Raw genomic sequence first — 17131 nt, forward strand, 5'->3', positions numbered from 1 at the left:
ATGATGCACTAGATCACCTGGATGCTCAATGCTGCCGCGTCATAAGAACTGCTGGCTTGGACTGGTGTGTATACGGTGAAGGCAGACTGCTCTGGCTTGGGTGGGGGTGCTAGCCCACAGGCTTTAGAAGGTCCACTTGGGCCAATTGGAGGCATACATCAAGGAGGAGACCAGACCAGATGGGAGGCTGTATGTAGGACTAGTAAGTGGATAGCATTGGAGTGTGAGCTCACTCATTTACAATGGGCAAAGCATGTTTTTAGCAAAAATTCTACAAAATGACAATTTGCAGGGACATCTGCAATTTACTAAAAGGCGAAGAAGACACTAGCTAGTGAAAAAGCTCAGTGCAAGAGAAGTTTTGTGCCATTTTGCCAGGCGAATGTTCACCCAGGCCAATGATCATTGATCCGCAAATTTCTCAAAATGCGAACTTTCTAATACTTTACCCTTTTCGACAAAGTCTATTTCAGCAAGTTCTACCTGGCGAATTGATAAGATGAAGCTACATCCTCAACATTAATGTGTCAGTGACATCATATCCCGTTTTCCAAGTCATAAAAAGACAAACACCATGTTTTTTCATATTTTAATGTGTATGTTTACAAGTAGTAACTGTTAAATATATGTTATTTACACTTTTTTTAACCATTTGAAGCTCATGCGTATTCTTGGCCGTAGTCGGTGAAAGGAAGGGACAGATTTTGGCTATATTGCGTAAGAAAAAGTGATACGTTTTGACAGTGGTGTTAATATGATCAGAGAAGGAGAGAGGAGTCAAAGATTACCCCCAGACAGTGTGCTGAGTTGACAGGATTAATGATCATGCCATCAATAGAGATAGTAAATAGGGGAGTAGGACCAGGCTCAGGTGGATGGATGATTAGTTCAGTTTTTGTTAGGTTGAGTTTGAGGAGGCACTGGTTCATCCAATTTGAGATAGAGGGGAGGCAGTTAGAGATTTGAGCCTCTGTCTCAGCTGTTAATGAAGGGGTGGATAAATATATTTGGGTATCATCAGCATACAGATGATAATTATGAACAGATGAGATCTCCCAAAGACAGACTGTACAGGGAGAACAACAGCGGGCCAAGCACAGAGCCCTGTGGCACCCCCAAATTAAGTGGAACTGCAGATGAGGTTTTGCTATCATAGGAGACAGTGAATGGTCGGTTAGAAAGGTAAGAATAGAGCCAAGATGCAGCCTGGTTACGGATGCCAAGTGAATACAGAATCTGCATCAGGAGAAGTTGTCAACTGTATCAAATGCAGATGATAAGTCAAGGAGGAGAAGGATGGAGAAGTGACCTTTGGCTTTGGCAACCTGAAGATCGTTTGTAACTCTGCACAAAGCAGTCTCAGTAGAGTGACCAGACCGGAAACCAGATTGAGGGTCCAGCAGATCATGGGTGTGTAGAAAGTTAGTAATACGTGAGAACACAATATGCTCTAGGAGTTTAGAGGCAAGTGGTGGAGACAGGATATAGTTAGTTAACCAAAAATTTAATAAAGGCTGCAATGAGTGGATGTCTAAAAAATGAAAATGTTTTAAAGTAATACAAATATAATGCCGTGTTGCCCTGCCCTGCTAAAAATGCTGTGTTTGCTTCAGAAACACTACTTTTGTTTATATAAATAAGCTGCGGTGTAGCAATCAGGGCAGCCATACAAAGCAGAAAAGGCTCAGGTTACACAGCTGATCGCAGATAAGCTCTGTAGAACTCTGTATCTGTTATCCACTATTTAACCTGTGCCATATAGCCTTTTTTCAATTTCCTCCATTGCTACACAGCAGCTTGTTTATATGAACTTTGGACTATAGTAATGTTTCTAAAGCAAACAGGTCGGTTTTGCCAGTGCAGGGCAACACTACATGATATTCGCTTTAGAACATTTTTTTATAACTACAGTATTTAATATATCATATTACTGTGAGAGTGTCGACTTAAATGTAATCCATTTATTCATAGTCTCCTTGTGTTTCTTGCAGGTATTGTTTAAGCTTATTCTCGGTGGTGCTAGTTTTGGTGAAGCAGCCTTATTTTTATCAGTTTTGGCCATATTTAATGTTTTATTTATCACCTGCATCCCTATAATCCTTTACTTCACAAAAGTGGAATACTGGAGTACTTTTGAAAAAATCCCCTGGTGCAGCCTTTGCGGATTCTCTGTTCTTCAACTAAGTAAGTCAAATATTAAAATAATATTAAATCTGTATAACTATATGCTGTCCAGTGCTGTATTTGATATTAAATTGAGAACTTACCCCCTTATTCACAGCCTAGGTTAACCAGCTGTCCAAGGGCAGCAGTTTAACATTAGTGAGGGTTAAATCCAGAGCGTAACCTGATTAAATGGAAAATTTCTGGGCAGCCCATTACATTATTCAAACTGACACTAGACACAAATCAAAAATTTTGGAGCTGTTACAAATTTAATTATCTTTATTTATTGGGCATTTTTAGTGGCTCTTTGTCATTATAAAATATTTCAATTTTGTTATCCCACCATGCGAGGTTTCGTTTTATGTTGATCTGGCTATTTATTAATACTTATTATCCTTAGATAATATAATTATCTTGCTTATCTTGCTTATCTTGCTTATCTTGCTTATCTTTATAAAATTATTATATACTTTTGAGTTGTAAGCTGCATGACATAGGCATATATAAAAAAACATATCTATCCTATTGGTAATATCTTTTTATATTTTTCCTGATTATATATTTTTATGCATGTTTGTAATTTACCTTCTAAGCTGTCTTCCCATAGAGACAGCTGTTCAGCTCAGTCTTCATCCTTAACTGTTGAGACACATAAACCTGCATACTTTTGGCCTACTCACAGTGTGGAAACTATACAAAGAACATTAGAGCAGTAGAGAAAATGTATCTTATCTTACAACTGGTCTAATCAGTGATATTATAACTGGCTAACAACATAATGCAAACAAGTGTTATTCTCATAGAGAGACTACCATTCTTCATGATAATATTTTGATGGCATTTGAAAAATAACAAATGAAACTTCTGAGCGAAGAAGGCTTAGACTAAGCAGTAAACATATCAACCAAAGTAAAATAAACGCTTGCAACATCAAATGGACTGTGACAAAAAAAAAAAAAGATGTGCAATAATACAACAACATATTAGAGGCAACATGTCCAGAAGACCTCATTCTATCGCTTAGACTGTTTAATATTCACTTTTATACAAAAAAAAACTATTTTAAAAAGCATCACCCACAGAGAAAACAATTGAGTTTGACACAGCAGGCCTATAGGAGGGTACTACTCCCAATCAGGGCCACCATAAGGAATCACAGGGCCCAATACTACTAAGTTATCAGAGCCCATCCCACAAAATAGGTCCCAATTAGTAACTAATTGGTCTCCTGGGCAGGGCCGGAACCAGGGGTAGGCAGGCCTGGCACCCCCCAGCTTTGCGCCCTAGGCACTTGCCTAGGGCGCAAAGCTGGGGGGTGCCAGGCAGGCGCCTTCTCTGCTTCTCCTACCCCCTTGTCCAGGCCCTGCTCGCCTCAGTTTTTCGTTCATGTGCAGTTTTTCGCCAATGCGCACGCAGTTTTTCACGCATGCACGCCTGTGGGCCACTATGACCGGCCAGGCTGCCTCGGGCGCCTGGCCAGGTTGGCTGGCGCTGCTCCTGGGCCTCTGGGCAGAGGGCCTTTCCAACAAGTAGAATGGGCCACCAATTAAATAAAATGACAAATAGCCATATCCTCAAGTCATGCTCATCATATTAAAATCGCACCTACAAAAAGACTAAAAAAAGATTACCTCATGATTAAATAGCCTCCTGACAATGAAACAGACATACTAAAAACTTAAAATATTTAAAAAAATAAAGATCTTTGATCTTTTATCTATTTATCTAAATGCAAATGGTGCAACATTCCAGGCTACTTAACATTTTGTTCTTTTCATACTATATCTTAACATGTGCTGCATCAACATTATTGGATATCTTAATAGATACCCTTGTTTTTGTTATTATAACCTATATATTGTAAATATATATATAAATATAAATATATATATATATATATATATATATATATATATATATATATATCTCAATGGTTTTCAGACCAGCACTCCCTTTTATGTAAAACAAATAATCTTTTATTATCATATCCAACGTTTCAATCCCTATTGGGACCTTTTTCAAGGATGATACAAAATGTGATAAAACCAAACATTAAACATTGATATGTGTGAATATATAAATATTCAATAAATACTTTTTAAAGATGTCTGTGTCAGTGTCCAAGTAAATAATCACATGAATAAATTATAAAGCAACATTACATCCACAAGGGGTCCCCAGTGTGCTTTAAAAAGTTTGTGTTACAGTGTTCATAACATCCAATTGTTACAAATCCTAAAAGGGAAACAAAAAACAAGAAACAAAGTAGTATCAATTAAAAAGACAATCTGTTACAACCACATAAGTACTCTTAGAGTCATCTTTCTGTGTACTAGAAAATATTAATATCTATTTCTTTTTCTTTTAGTTAACCAAACAAGTAAATATTGCACTTTCCCACTATATATGATCATATTAGAAAACAGCTCAGATTGACCTGCCCATTCATGCCATTCGGACTCATACAGTTTAGCTCCAAAAATCCAAAAAGCTTCTCTCTGCAATAGCTTTTTTTCTGTGTCACCACCCCTGGGATGTGCTCTGATGTGTTCAATTGGCATGCATCTGAAGGATGAAGCATCATGTCTGGCCTCAGCCCAATGTTTGGCAACTGGCTGTTGGGCTATGTCCTGTTTCCCCTCAATCTTTGTCCTTTCAGGATCTAACGCAGCCCTAATGCTCGACCGATGCATGCCAATTCTCTCCTTCAATTGCCTTACTGTTTTTCCACTATAAAGCAATCCACAGGGGCATTTTATAAGGTACACTACCATAGTAGTTTCACAGTTCATCCGCTGTCTAACCGCATATCTCTTACCCGTATGTGGGTGATTGAAGTGAGTACCTAGGATTAGTGTGCCACACATTACACATCCCTTACATCTGAATTTTAATTGATACTACTTTGTTTCTTGTTTCTCTTTTAGGATTTGTAACAATTGGATGTTATGAACATTGTAACACAAACTTTTTAAAGCACATGTAATGTTGTTTTATAATTTATTCATGTGATTATTTACTTGGACACTGACACAGACATCTTTAAAAAGTATTTATTGAATATTTATATTTTTATAACACATATCAAGATGTTGGTTACATCATTTGCACATATTTTTAAAAAAATGTTTTTTACATTTGAAATGTTTAAGGATTTGGTGTGGAGCCAATTAACCAATTAAGGGCAGATTGAACACATGGACACGGATTAGTTTGGTATGAAGCACATGGTTATTTAATGTTTGGTTTTATCACATTTTGTATCATCCTTGAAAAAGGTCCCAACAGGGAGGATGGATAATGATGCAACAATAAAAGATTATTTGTTTTACATAAAAGGGAGTGCTGGTCTGAAAACCATTGATGTATACCGTGCACCCCTGCTTCTATTAAGATTGACCTTGAAGTGCGGATACTCGTCTGGAAGATATATATATATATATATATATATATATATATATACATATATATATATATAACCTGACTATGAAGATTTTCATTCATCCAGGTCATGGTATATCTCGTATAGGTAATTCTAAAAACAACTGGACTTTCTGAGTAATCAATGAAGAAGTTTCACTACTCATCCGAGCAGCTTCTTCAGTTCAACTGACTGGTTTGGGAAGTTCTCTATCTTCTATATCTTCATCTGTACCATCCCACTACCACCTCCTTATTTCGCACATTTTTTTAATATAATTTTTAAATACAAGGTGATAATCTTTTTGATTTGCTCCCTCTGCATATGGAGCCTCAATATAACCAACAAAATGGCAAAAATTCTATGTTCGCTACATAACAGGTTCTATACCCTATCTGCAAAACAAAGAGTGTTTAGTAGAGTAACAAACAGAAGTGGCAATTCCAAGTGGATTTCATATATCACACTTTAGATGCAAAAAGGGGAATACATCTTGATTGTGGAGAGAGATCTAAACTTTGGATCCCCTGCTTGATTCATCGAGTGGTAAAACCAATGTGTCATATATAGCTACAGTATAAAACATTAAAATGGACCTTGCTGAATACTCAGCTAGGCCCCTTTAAAGTTGTATATCCAAATATGCATATTTTCACAAATTCTCTGGTACTACAGCCATGTTTGACTTCCATGTTTGTCATGTGCTCACTTGTCTGGTCAGAACAATTAATCCTTATGGGAGGACCCTGATTGCCTGAATGAAATATAAAAAATACCAGTATTTATAAAAGTACATATAAACTATAATATGCACCCAGTGGTAGAAGAAGTGCTGCAATGACTGGTTCCAGTATACAAAATTAATAAAAGAAAGTATCTATGGGAAACAGCCAGGTCTTTAGAAGTTGTGTATAAACCGGATACAGCAATGTTTATTTCATATAAATAACTAAATACAGGGATACTCCCTGCACAGAACTGGATCCTTGACAAAGAATGGAGGGCCACTCGAAACATGCATTATGCTGCTGTCCTAATAAGCAATAAAGACGGTTTTAATCAAACAGGAGTGCTGTCTACTGGATGAAAATTTGTATATCTTGATGGGGCCCTTGTGAACAGGCTACAGGACGTGCACCCAACCACAAACGTGGGCAGAAAACACAAGTCAGGTCTAATCTGTGCTGTGTGCAGAATTGGATTCCAGTCAGAGTGGGAAATATTTGGCAGTGCTAAAGACAAACAAGAGCAACCTATACCCAATATATCTAATGGTGGTAATCTAATTCATATTACCTGTGAAATTGCAAATGCAATGTATAGTTACAATAGTGATTTATATAATCTCCCCAACTCAGAGACTGGAGTCAACCCTTCTGAGAATAGGGATAGATTAAAAGAATATACAGAGAAGACAGTGCTCTTAAGACTAACTATGAAGGTTCTGGAGGTCTAATTTACAGAAAATGTATTATGGGCAATAGAATCCTTCCCTATGCAAAAGCCGAGGACCTGAGAGTTTTTTGGGTCAAACAAAAACATAGGGACAAATTCCCTAAGCGGTGCAAATTCGCTAGTGACCACTTTGCCCACTTCGCCAGGTGTAAATTCGGCAGGACAACGCAAATTCCCTAAAAATGCAAAGTTGTGTCCAGGGCGCCAAACGCTGGCTTCACCAAGCAAAGCAAATTTACGCTAGCGTTGGCTAATTTGCGGGAAGTGAAAGTTGAATGAACGTATATGTTGCAGCAAATACATTACATTACAGAAGGCTAGGGAACCTTAATAAAATAAAATAAAGTTGTTATAATTCCCTACATATGAGCCCAGTGTATAGTTTATGTGCCATATGTTAGGAAATGTAGGGGGAACCTGGATACCCCAAAAAAAAATGTACGGTCTTTTGCAGGCTATCACCCTGAAAAAAGGAAAAGATGCCAGCGATTTTTGCAATAAAAAATTGAGACGCAAGAGGTAGCGTACTGTGAAATCCTCATTTTAGTGAATTTGCGTAGTTATGTCCGTTCGCCAGAGCGAAAATTAGGCTGGAGTGGAGTGCAAAGCAACGATATCAAAGTGACGCCTGTGCCGTTAGGGAATCAATGTAGTTACGAAATTACGTCATGCTGGTGAATTCTCACCAGTTCCCAGTGCTTTTCATAAATTACTGTGATTCAGGGGCCTTATACTGTATACAATATGTGCCAGACCCAGCAATGCAATAGGTAGCCTATCTAATGTCAATATCAATACAAACTGCAAAAACAGGTTTAACTGTTAAACAGTAGTTTTAACAAGTATTATACAGACTGGGTCACAGAAGTCAACTGAATTAAAATATGTGAGGAACTGATGTACTTTTATTTAGACATAGATCCATTGGATCGTGTTTTTAGATTTTGATTTCGCAAAGTAAATAAAAAAAAGTTAATGCAGCAATGCCCAATAAGTTTTGTCATAATAGACTTCTGCAGTTTTCTCTTCTGCTCACATACATGCTTGTTGCTCACACATTTACTTCAGTTCGCACATACACATGTTTCTGTCCCTGATGAATTCTATTAATGAAACGTGTTGGGCATTGGTGCATTGGTTTATCACTACAATCTTGCAAGTGCAATTTTATATGTTTATGCGTCCCCACCGCCCACTAGACCACCAGGGTAAGCCATTATCATTACACTAAGTTCCAAAAGGTAGTGCTACCTGGGGTATAAGAGCTCTTGGAAAGGGACATTCCATTTGAAAAGAACTGTGTGTCATTAAAGGAGAAGGAAAGGCTAAAACAAACATGCTGCTCTGAGTCCTCTATCAAAAGAAACACCACATTTCTTTCCTTCTATTGTGTACACAAGGGCTTCTGTATCAGACTTCCTGTTTTCAGCTTAAACCTCCAGGGCTAGGGTTTGAGCATGCTCAGTTTGCTCCTCTCTCCCTCCATGCTGTAATCTGAGCTCAGAGCTATAAGTGAGCAGGAAGTGATGTCACAGCAAGCTAAATATGGCAGCTGCTATGCTAAACAAACAGAGAGCTTCTAGGGCTGTTTACTTACTTACTGTTTACCTACTAGTGAGTTAGGTAGGTCCCACATGTCCCCAGTGCAGGAGTGCATTGTGTATTAGATTGCCCAAGTTCTTTCACTACTGTTTTACATAAAGATATAATTGTTTCATCTGCATTTTTCCTAGTGGAACCCCCGTAGGTGTGTTCCTCAGTGTTCTCTAGAAAATTGCACTGTAAATCCCAATTCCCAGTGCTTTTCATACGCAAAAGGGACTCAGGGCCCTGGATTGCCAAGGGTTAATTGCCATTTAAAGAGACAGTAACCAAATTAGGGTTATGTGTCATATTTTCATATACATCATATTTGCAATGTTTTGTCTTTTAAAAATATACCATTTTGAAATGATATACTGTACATTATTATATAGCTTTACTACAGATTCACAGATTCTTGTCCCCTTTGATAGATGGAACTGCTATAATCTCTACTTAACAAGGCATATACCATGTGTAAGCTTGCAGGATCCACAACAGACACATTCTTCACATTAAAGTGATACTGACATGTTCCTATAAAAATAGGAATGTGTCGATATCAGTGAAAAGAAGCTGCATGCAAACTAATAATTCAAATGAATATGCTAGTGCATTTATTAAAAAAAGAAAAACAGGGTTTTTTGTTTTACTCAAAGTAATGCTGTTAAGCAGAGAGGTATATGAACTTTTATATTTTGATCACAGGTAAACAAGTTAGGGACCACCATATCAACTTTATGATCATAACGTTGTAACAAAAAAACCCTGTTTTTCTTTTTTAAATACATGCACTTGCATATTCATTGAATTATTGTACTTAAATATGTTTTTATATGGCCTTAGGAGTGCACCCACAACCCTTCTTTTTTGTACTACAAATGTGGCAGCCCCCTTATAGAGCAGCATGGGGGATCAGATAGGTAATGTAAAAGCAAAAAAATTTTAAGGCAAAATTATATAGTGGTGTCACTGGGTCTCATTTATAAACACTGGGCTAATTTGCACCTGGCCAGTAACCTATGGCAACCAATCAAATGTTTGCGTTCATTGTTCAACCACCAGCTGCCTGTAAAAAGCCAGTCACTGATTGGTTGCTATGGGTAACTGCCCAGGTGCACATTTGCCCAGTATTTACTAATGACCCCCAGTATCTCTTTAGTGTCCAGTTCTTTTTGTGCAATGAATGCTTTGCTATTAATGTAACTCACAAAAGGAACCTTGGAAATTTTGCCAGGTTCGAGGTGGTGATTATTTCAAGGTTAATTTGTGATGTGTGCACAAGGTTATTATTCAAATTTTTTACTTCTTTTTTGTGCTCTCGCATTAGATACACATTAAGAAGCTATTAACTGTGTATAATCCATTAGGCTAAAGAAGCGTCAGGCCTAAGATATCCAGCTATCTCTGAAGGAGAATTATAGTATTCAGTTTATATCCTTGATAGGTGCGAGTAATTGGTTATATATTGGTATGCATGCCTCCCAGCCGCATTATGGGACCTGTGTATGCCCCGTTTGCTGGCGATTATGCGCATGCGCTGTGGCCATGGGGGGACCACATGGCCTAGGGGCGCCTGCTTGAGGAATCAGGCCCTGTAAATATTCATATAGAAGACTTGTGTCTTTCTTTTCTATGTATACAGATACTGCATTTGATATAAAACCTGAAACCTTGCTATGCCAGATTAGCACTTCCTTACTTTTGATGTAAAAGGACATGTTTCTCTTGATCTTTTTGTGTCAAACACCATTTTATGGAAATACATTGATGTTTACTGTAATTAATTATTTTTTTCAAAGGTATGACCATATGAATTATCAGTATGTGCACTTAAATATTATCAAGTAGGCACAAGTCACATGACTTGGGGCAGCTGGGAAATTGACAATATGTCTAGCCCCATGTCAGATTTCAAATTTGAATATCAAACAATCTGTTTGCTCTTTTAAGAAATGTATTTCAATGCAGGATTCTGCTGGAGTAGCACTATTAACTGAAGCATTTTGAAAAAAACATGTTTTCTGATGACAGGATCCCTTTAAGCAGCATTTTATTCCATTTGTCTTCTTTTTTAACCCTGTAAAAAGTCTTTCCCACAACCCAATAATTATGCATTTCCATTCACAAATGATTCTTGTTTGCTTTATTTCTTTGGATTGACAGTAGATGTTATGAAAATAGTCATCGCTTATTAATTTTTCTTCAGTGTTTTAGCTGTCAATCCATATTTGTCAGGAGAAAAAACTGTGATATACTGTAATCGCTTATTCATTTTTCTTCATTGTTTTAGCTGTCAATCCATATTTGTCAGGAGAAAAAACAGTGATATACTGTTAAAAGCAAAATGTATCAATTAATAGTTGGGTTAAGCTGAAATTAGTTAACTGCAAAACTTTTCCATGTTTAATAACCTGTAACCAATAAGATATTTACAAACAGGTGATCAGTAAATGCTTATAGGTTTCTCTGTACTGATGCAAAATTTCATTACACCACACCATATTTGTACATGTGTTTCTTTATATATTTGCATATCTAAAAATTCACACAAATATTTTTTCTAGTGTGTATATGTATGTACAGTACATGTGTACATAATTCGAAAACCCCACCATTATTGAACATTTATTACATTATAGTGCTTACTGTGCTTTTTTTCCCTCTAGCATTTAATATTTTGGTAAATTTTGGAATTGCTATCACATATCCTACTTTGATATCATGTGGAATTGTCCTGAGTGTACCTGTTAATGCTGGTAAGAAAATATTTCTCTTGCTTTGTTTACATTAGAGAATGTTACACAATACAGGTACTGTATGGGAGCTGTTATCCAGAATGCTCAGGATCTGGGGTTTTCTGGATAATGCATCTTTTCTTAATTTGGATCCATATCTTATGTCTACTAGAAAATAATGTAAACAATAAAAAACCCAATAGGCCCATTTTGCTTCAAGTAAGGATTAATTATATCGTGGTTTTGATCACGTACAAGGTACTGTTTTATTATTACAGAGAAAAAGGAAATCACTTGTAAATGTCTGGATTATATGTATAACATGGAGTCTATAGGAGACAGTCTTTCCGTAATTTGGAACTATCTGGTTTCGGATAACAGATCCCATACCTGTACAGTGAAATGCAATTTTATTATGTCACTGAAGATGTTACTGAGATGTGCCCTTGCACTTTGACCCCTCGCCTTTTCCTTGCCTCAGGCACATATAATTGTTAAAAAACATGGGATATCCCAGCCCCCTATTAACAGGACATTGTTCTCTTCACTACTCTCTGTTGTTCTGTTGTTCCCCTTGTACTTTCATTTGGCCTTAAATACCACCTGTATGGCAATGACAAACGCAGATCACGGACTGCTTAGTAGCTATCTTCCTGGATGAACCAACGCCACCTCAAGCTTAACTTGGCCAAGACTGGTCTTTCCACCCAAACCGAGCACTTCTCTTCCTTTCACCATTACTATTGATGACATGACCATTAACTCGGTTAACTCTGCACACTGCTTGGGGGTCATCTTTGACCAGTCCCTCTCCTTCTCTAATCATATTAATAATACTGCCAAAACATGTCGCTTCTTCCTCTGCAATATCGCCAAGATACGCTCATTTCTTTCACAAACAACAGCCAAAACACCATTTCTTATCCCGTTTAGACTATTGCAGTCTCATATTAACCGGTCTTTCTTTCTCCAATCAATCTTTAACTCTGCTACAAGGATCTTTTTGCTCTCTCCTAAAAGAGAACCTATTCAACCCCAACTAAAATCCTTAGCATGGCTGCCTATTAAGCAAAGGTTAGCACATATTAAACCCTTCTACTAACATTTAAAGCCTTTCACTCCTCTGCTCCTCACTACATTTCTTCTCTTGTCTCACTGTATGTTCCTGGCCGTCTCCTCCGCTCCTCTAAGAGCCACATTCTCTTCACACCATCCACATCCACTGCCACCTCTCATCTCAAACCCTTCTTCTTACCTCTCGAATTCCAACCCTGAATTTCTTCTTAAGGAATCCTCTCTCAATTCCTTCAATAAAAAACGAAGAGTCTACCTTTTGGATCACCAAAACATTAGCCTAGTCCTGTGCATACTGACTATGCCTTACCTTGTACACTTTTTCATCTCCAATTTGTGCCTGTTTGTTAGCCTCCCATCCACTTTTAGACTGTAAGTTCTATGGGGCAGGGACCTCCTTCCAACTATGTCTCTTACCACATTGCACTTGAGCTCTTTCTCCTGATATGATTACCGTGTATATTTATTATGTGATTTGTAGGGATGCACCGAATCCAGGATTTGGTTCAGGATTCGGCCTTTTTCAGCAGGATTCGGATACGGCCGAATCCTTCTGCCTGGCCGGAGCGAATCTGAATTTGCATATGCAAATTAGGGGCGGAGAGGGAAATCATGTGACTTTTTGTCACAAAACAAGGAAGTAAAAAATGTTTTCCCCTTCCCACCCCTAATTTGCATATGCAATTTAGGATTCGGTTCAGTATTCAGCCGAATCCTTCGCGAAAGATTCGGGGGTTCGGCCGAATCCAAAATAGTGCATCCCTAGTGATTTGTAATATGTTTTGGGCAACCAAGCCCCTACTCATTTTGGTTTGCGTGACCTAATGAATGCAAATACAGAATTAGACATCTCCAAAGATGCGCATATAAAAATTGACCCTAATTGCCATTGTCATATACTGAACACAACCTACTCATTTTGGTTTGCGTGATCTAATGAATGCAAATACAGAATTAGACATCTCCAAAAAGATGTACATATAAACATTGACCCTAATTGCCATTGTCATATAGTGAACACAACAGAGATCCTGACTGCAAGTACTGGTCAAGGGTTGAAGGGTCTGACCTGCCGAACATTTGCGAAAAAATTGCTAAAAGCATTGAAGTCTACAATTTTTTTTTTTTTATGTGCAACAGATTTTTTCACTCATTGAAGTCTATTGGTGGGTTTTTTTCACATCGAAACCTGGCGAAAAATGTTGCTCATCAGTATTCATAAACCAACCCTCCATCGAAAGAGGGGGGATGGAATACCCCTTTAATTCAAATGGTCACAGTATAACACCTTGTTCAGTTAGGTGCAATGTATAAATCAATTCAATTGCTGTGGTTCCTTTTATCATATACAGTCAAGCTAGGGTACCACCATGGTTTTGTTGCATCATTAGGGGCACTTGCTCATGATTCAACAAAAAAAGTAGGAAGGACGCAATTAATAGAGGGGCTATATGGAAGTTCAGTAGCATGTTAGGACACACTTGTGGCTATGTTTGTAAATTAACCCTTTCTTAAAGTTTTAGAGTACCCAGTGTAGTGCTTTCAAATTTTGTTATGCTATATGCACTGTAAATAAGTACAATTTTTATTAATAATGTTTAACAAGTAAAAACGTGACTCAGATAAGACTTAATGAGATTATATCTGGCTACTAGCATCGGGGTGTCCACTAAATTAGCAAATATGAAAACAAGAACCACAAGGGACTATAACTCCACAATGCAAGTGTCAGAAACGATCTAAAGATAATACAGATAGATACACATTGGAATAAAATAAAAAGCAATTTTTATTCACCACCATGCCATAATAATCACATAGAATTAAAACCATTTAAAAACTAAGCAGCGCTGCATATGAAGCTGAAGGGATCCCTTCTCACAACCCCAAAGGCTGATTGTATTAATCAGATATGGGAAAAGTTAGCATGCTATTGTGTAAAAAAACTTGGTAATCCGTTAATGTTGGAGGGTAAAGAAGCTTTGGAACAATAGATACAAAATTGTAATTATAGATTCCTTGAGTTAGTTGTATTCAATTGAGTGAACCCATATTGATCCTGATAGGGAAAAATTCTTAAAAACAAAACAGCATGTGTTCATTCCCCAATATCATATAATATGAAAATAAAGGGATTGCAAAATGCCCATGGCCCGATATTTGGTTCAAAATTAGCTTCAATATTGAGGGTTATTGCTTTCTATTCGTGCTGGAGTCTGTATAGTGCTAAGAGTGTGCTGGCTGCACCTGTGATGCACAATAGTGACTAATCAGTCCAAATGGTCTCCATTAGCGATATAACTATCGCAACACATACTTCCAATTACTTACAGCCGGTTCACAAATGATGTGTCCTCAGCGCCGCTATCTGTAGCGGACATGTGACAGTCAAATGAAATAAAGTTTATACCGACCGTTTATTGGGTAGCACTCGCAGGTGATTGCAAAAGTGAATTGAATTAGCCGCATGGCATCTCTGCCACAGTCCTCCACTAGCACGCTAGAATGCCGTCCAGAAGAGCCGCCATACAGCGAATGCTGCACTGCACCTTCGAGGTGCAGTGCAACATTCGGGCTCTTCTGGACGGCATTCTAGCGTGCTAGTGGAGGACTGTGGCAGAGATGCCATGCGGCTAATTCAATTCACTTAGCACTATACAAACTCCAGCACGAATAAAAAAGCAATAACCCTCAATATTGAAGCTAATTTTGAACAAAATATCGGCCCGTGGGCATTTTGCAATCCCTTTATTTTCATATTATATGATATTGGGGAATGAACACATGCTGTTTTGTTTCTAAGTTTTGGAATTTTTCCCTATCAGGATCAATATGGGTTCACTCAATTGAATACAACTAACTCAAGGAATCTATAATTACAATTTTGTATCTATTGTTCCAAAGCTTCTTTACCCTCCAACATTAACGGATTACCAAGTTTTTTACACAATAGCATGCTAACTTTTCCCATATCTGATTAATACAATCAGCCTTTGGGGTTGTGAGAAGGGATCCCTTCAGCTTCATATGCAGCGCTGCTTAGTTTTTAAATGGTTTTAATTCTATGTAATTGTTATGGCATGGTGGTGAATAAAAATTGCTTTTTATTTTATTCCAATGTGTATCTATCTGTATTATCTTTAGATCGTTTCTGACACTTGCATTGTGGAGTTAAAGTCCCTTGTGGTTCTTGTTTTCAATGTTTAACAAGTGTTATTCAGCAAAACTGCTTGCAGTTTAAAAGTGACATCAAAAATAGATAGCAGCACTCCCATATCCAAATAAAACTCCCATATCCGAATTACATCTGGCACAGCAACGTTTCGGACCTCCTGGTCCTTTTTCAAGCTGACAAAGTATAAAACTGCAAAATGTAACTCCCTTAAATACCCACGTTAACAATGCCCCCTAGTGGTTATGACTACTACAATGTATCAAAATAGTGTGTTTGAAGCATTGTGACAACAATTTGTAACATAATACACTTACTTCATTCAATACAATATTAAAGTTCACTTATTTGTAACATAAAGACTAACTTAGCTTTTGTTGCTTCAATAGTATCTAGTAGTCACTAGAAGATAAGCAAAGTAATGTATCATATTAAAATCAGTTTAAAATGCCATATTTATAACAGAGGATATAGTTCATATTCCTTATTCAAACCACCGGGCTTCAGGGTACCAAGCTTTCTAATCCAATTTGCCTCACATTTTAACAGTTGTTTAACCCTGTCACCTCCTCTCCTAGGTCTGTTGTAAAATTTGGAACCGCAGTTGGGAAATAGAGCGTCCCGCCTCTACAAAGTGACATGCTACAGGATTTTGTTGTACCTTTCTCTTTATATCAGATTCATGTTCTCCTATTCTTTCTTTAGCCTGTCTAGTAGTTTGACCGATGTACATCAGGCTGTATGGACACTTTATTGCATAGACTACAAATGTTGACAGGCATGTGTGGTACCCTTTGATCTTAAATGTAGTACCCTATGTGGGTGATATATTGTTACATAGTTAGTTACATAGTTAAATTGAGTTGAAAAAAGACAAAGTCCATCAAGTTCAACCCCTCCAAATGAAAACCCAGCATCCATACACACACCCCTCTCTACACACCCCTCTCTACTTTTAATTAAATTCTATATACCCATACCTATACTAACTATAGAGCTTAGTATCACAATAGCCTTTGATATTATGTCTGTCCAAAAAATGATCCAAGCCATTCTTAAAGGCATTAACTGAATCAACCATCACAACATCACCCGGCAGTGCATTCCACAACCTCACTGTCCTGGCTGTGAAGAAACCCCTACGTTGCTTCAAATGAAATTTATTTTCTTCTAGTCTAAAGGGGTGGCCTCTGGTACGGTGATCCACTTTATGGGTAAAAAGGTCCCCTGCTATTTTTCTATAATGTCCTCTAATGTACTTGTAAAGTGTAATCATGTCCCCTCGCAAGCGCCTTTTTTTCAGAGAAAACAACCCCAACCTTGACAGTCTACCCTCATAATTTAAGTCTTCCGTCCCTCTAACAAATTTAGTTGCACGTCTCTGCACTCTCTCCAGCTCATTTATATCCCTCTTAAGGACTGGAGTCCAAAACTGCACTGCATACTCCAGAAGAGGCCTTAGCAGGGACCTATAAAGAGGCATAATTATGTTTTCATCCCTTGAGTTAATGCCCTTTTTTATGC

The 17131-nt window shown here is 37.7% G+C and overlaps 1 protein-coding gene across 1 annotated transcript in view; it reads left to right on the top strand.

Moving 5' to 3' along the window:
- The window catches only part of slc35f3.L (solute carrier family 35 member F3 L homeolog), a 94757-nt gene that overhangs the window by 70711 nt on the left and 6915 nt on the right, over positions 1-17131 (top strand). The window contains exons 5-6 of the mRNA XM_041562820.1: positions 1992-2184; positions 11293-11382. Of these exons, the coding sequence (XP_041418754.1) occupies positions 1992-2184; positions 11293-11382 (283 nt within the window). The remainder of the gene's footprint in view (positions 1-1991; positions 2185-11292; positions 11383-17131) is intronic.

This window comes from Xenopus laevis, chromosome 5L (genome assembly GCF_017654675.1).
Source record: "Xenopus laevis strain J_2021 chromosome 5L, Xenopus_laevis_v10.1, whole genome shotgun sequence".
NCBI lineage: Eukaryota > Metazoa > Chordata > Amphibia > Anura > Pipidae > Xenopus > Xenopus laevis.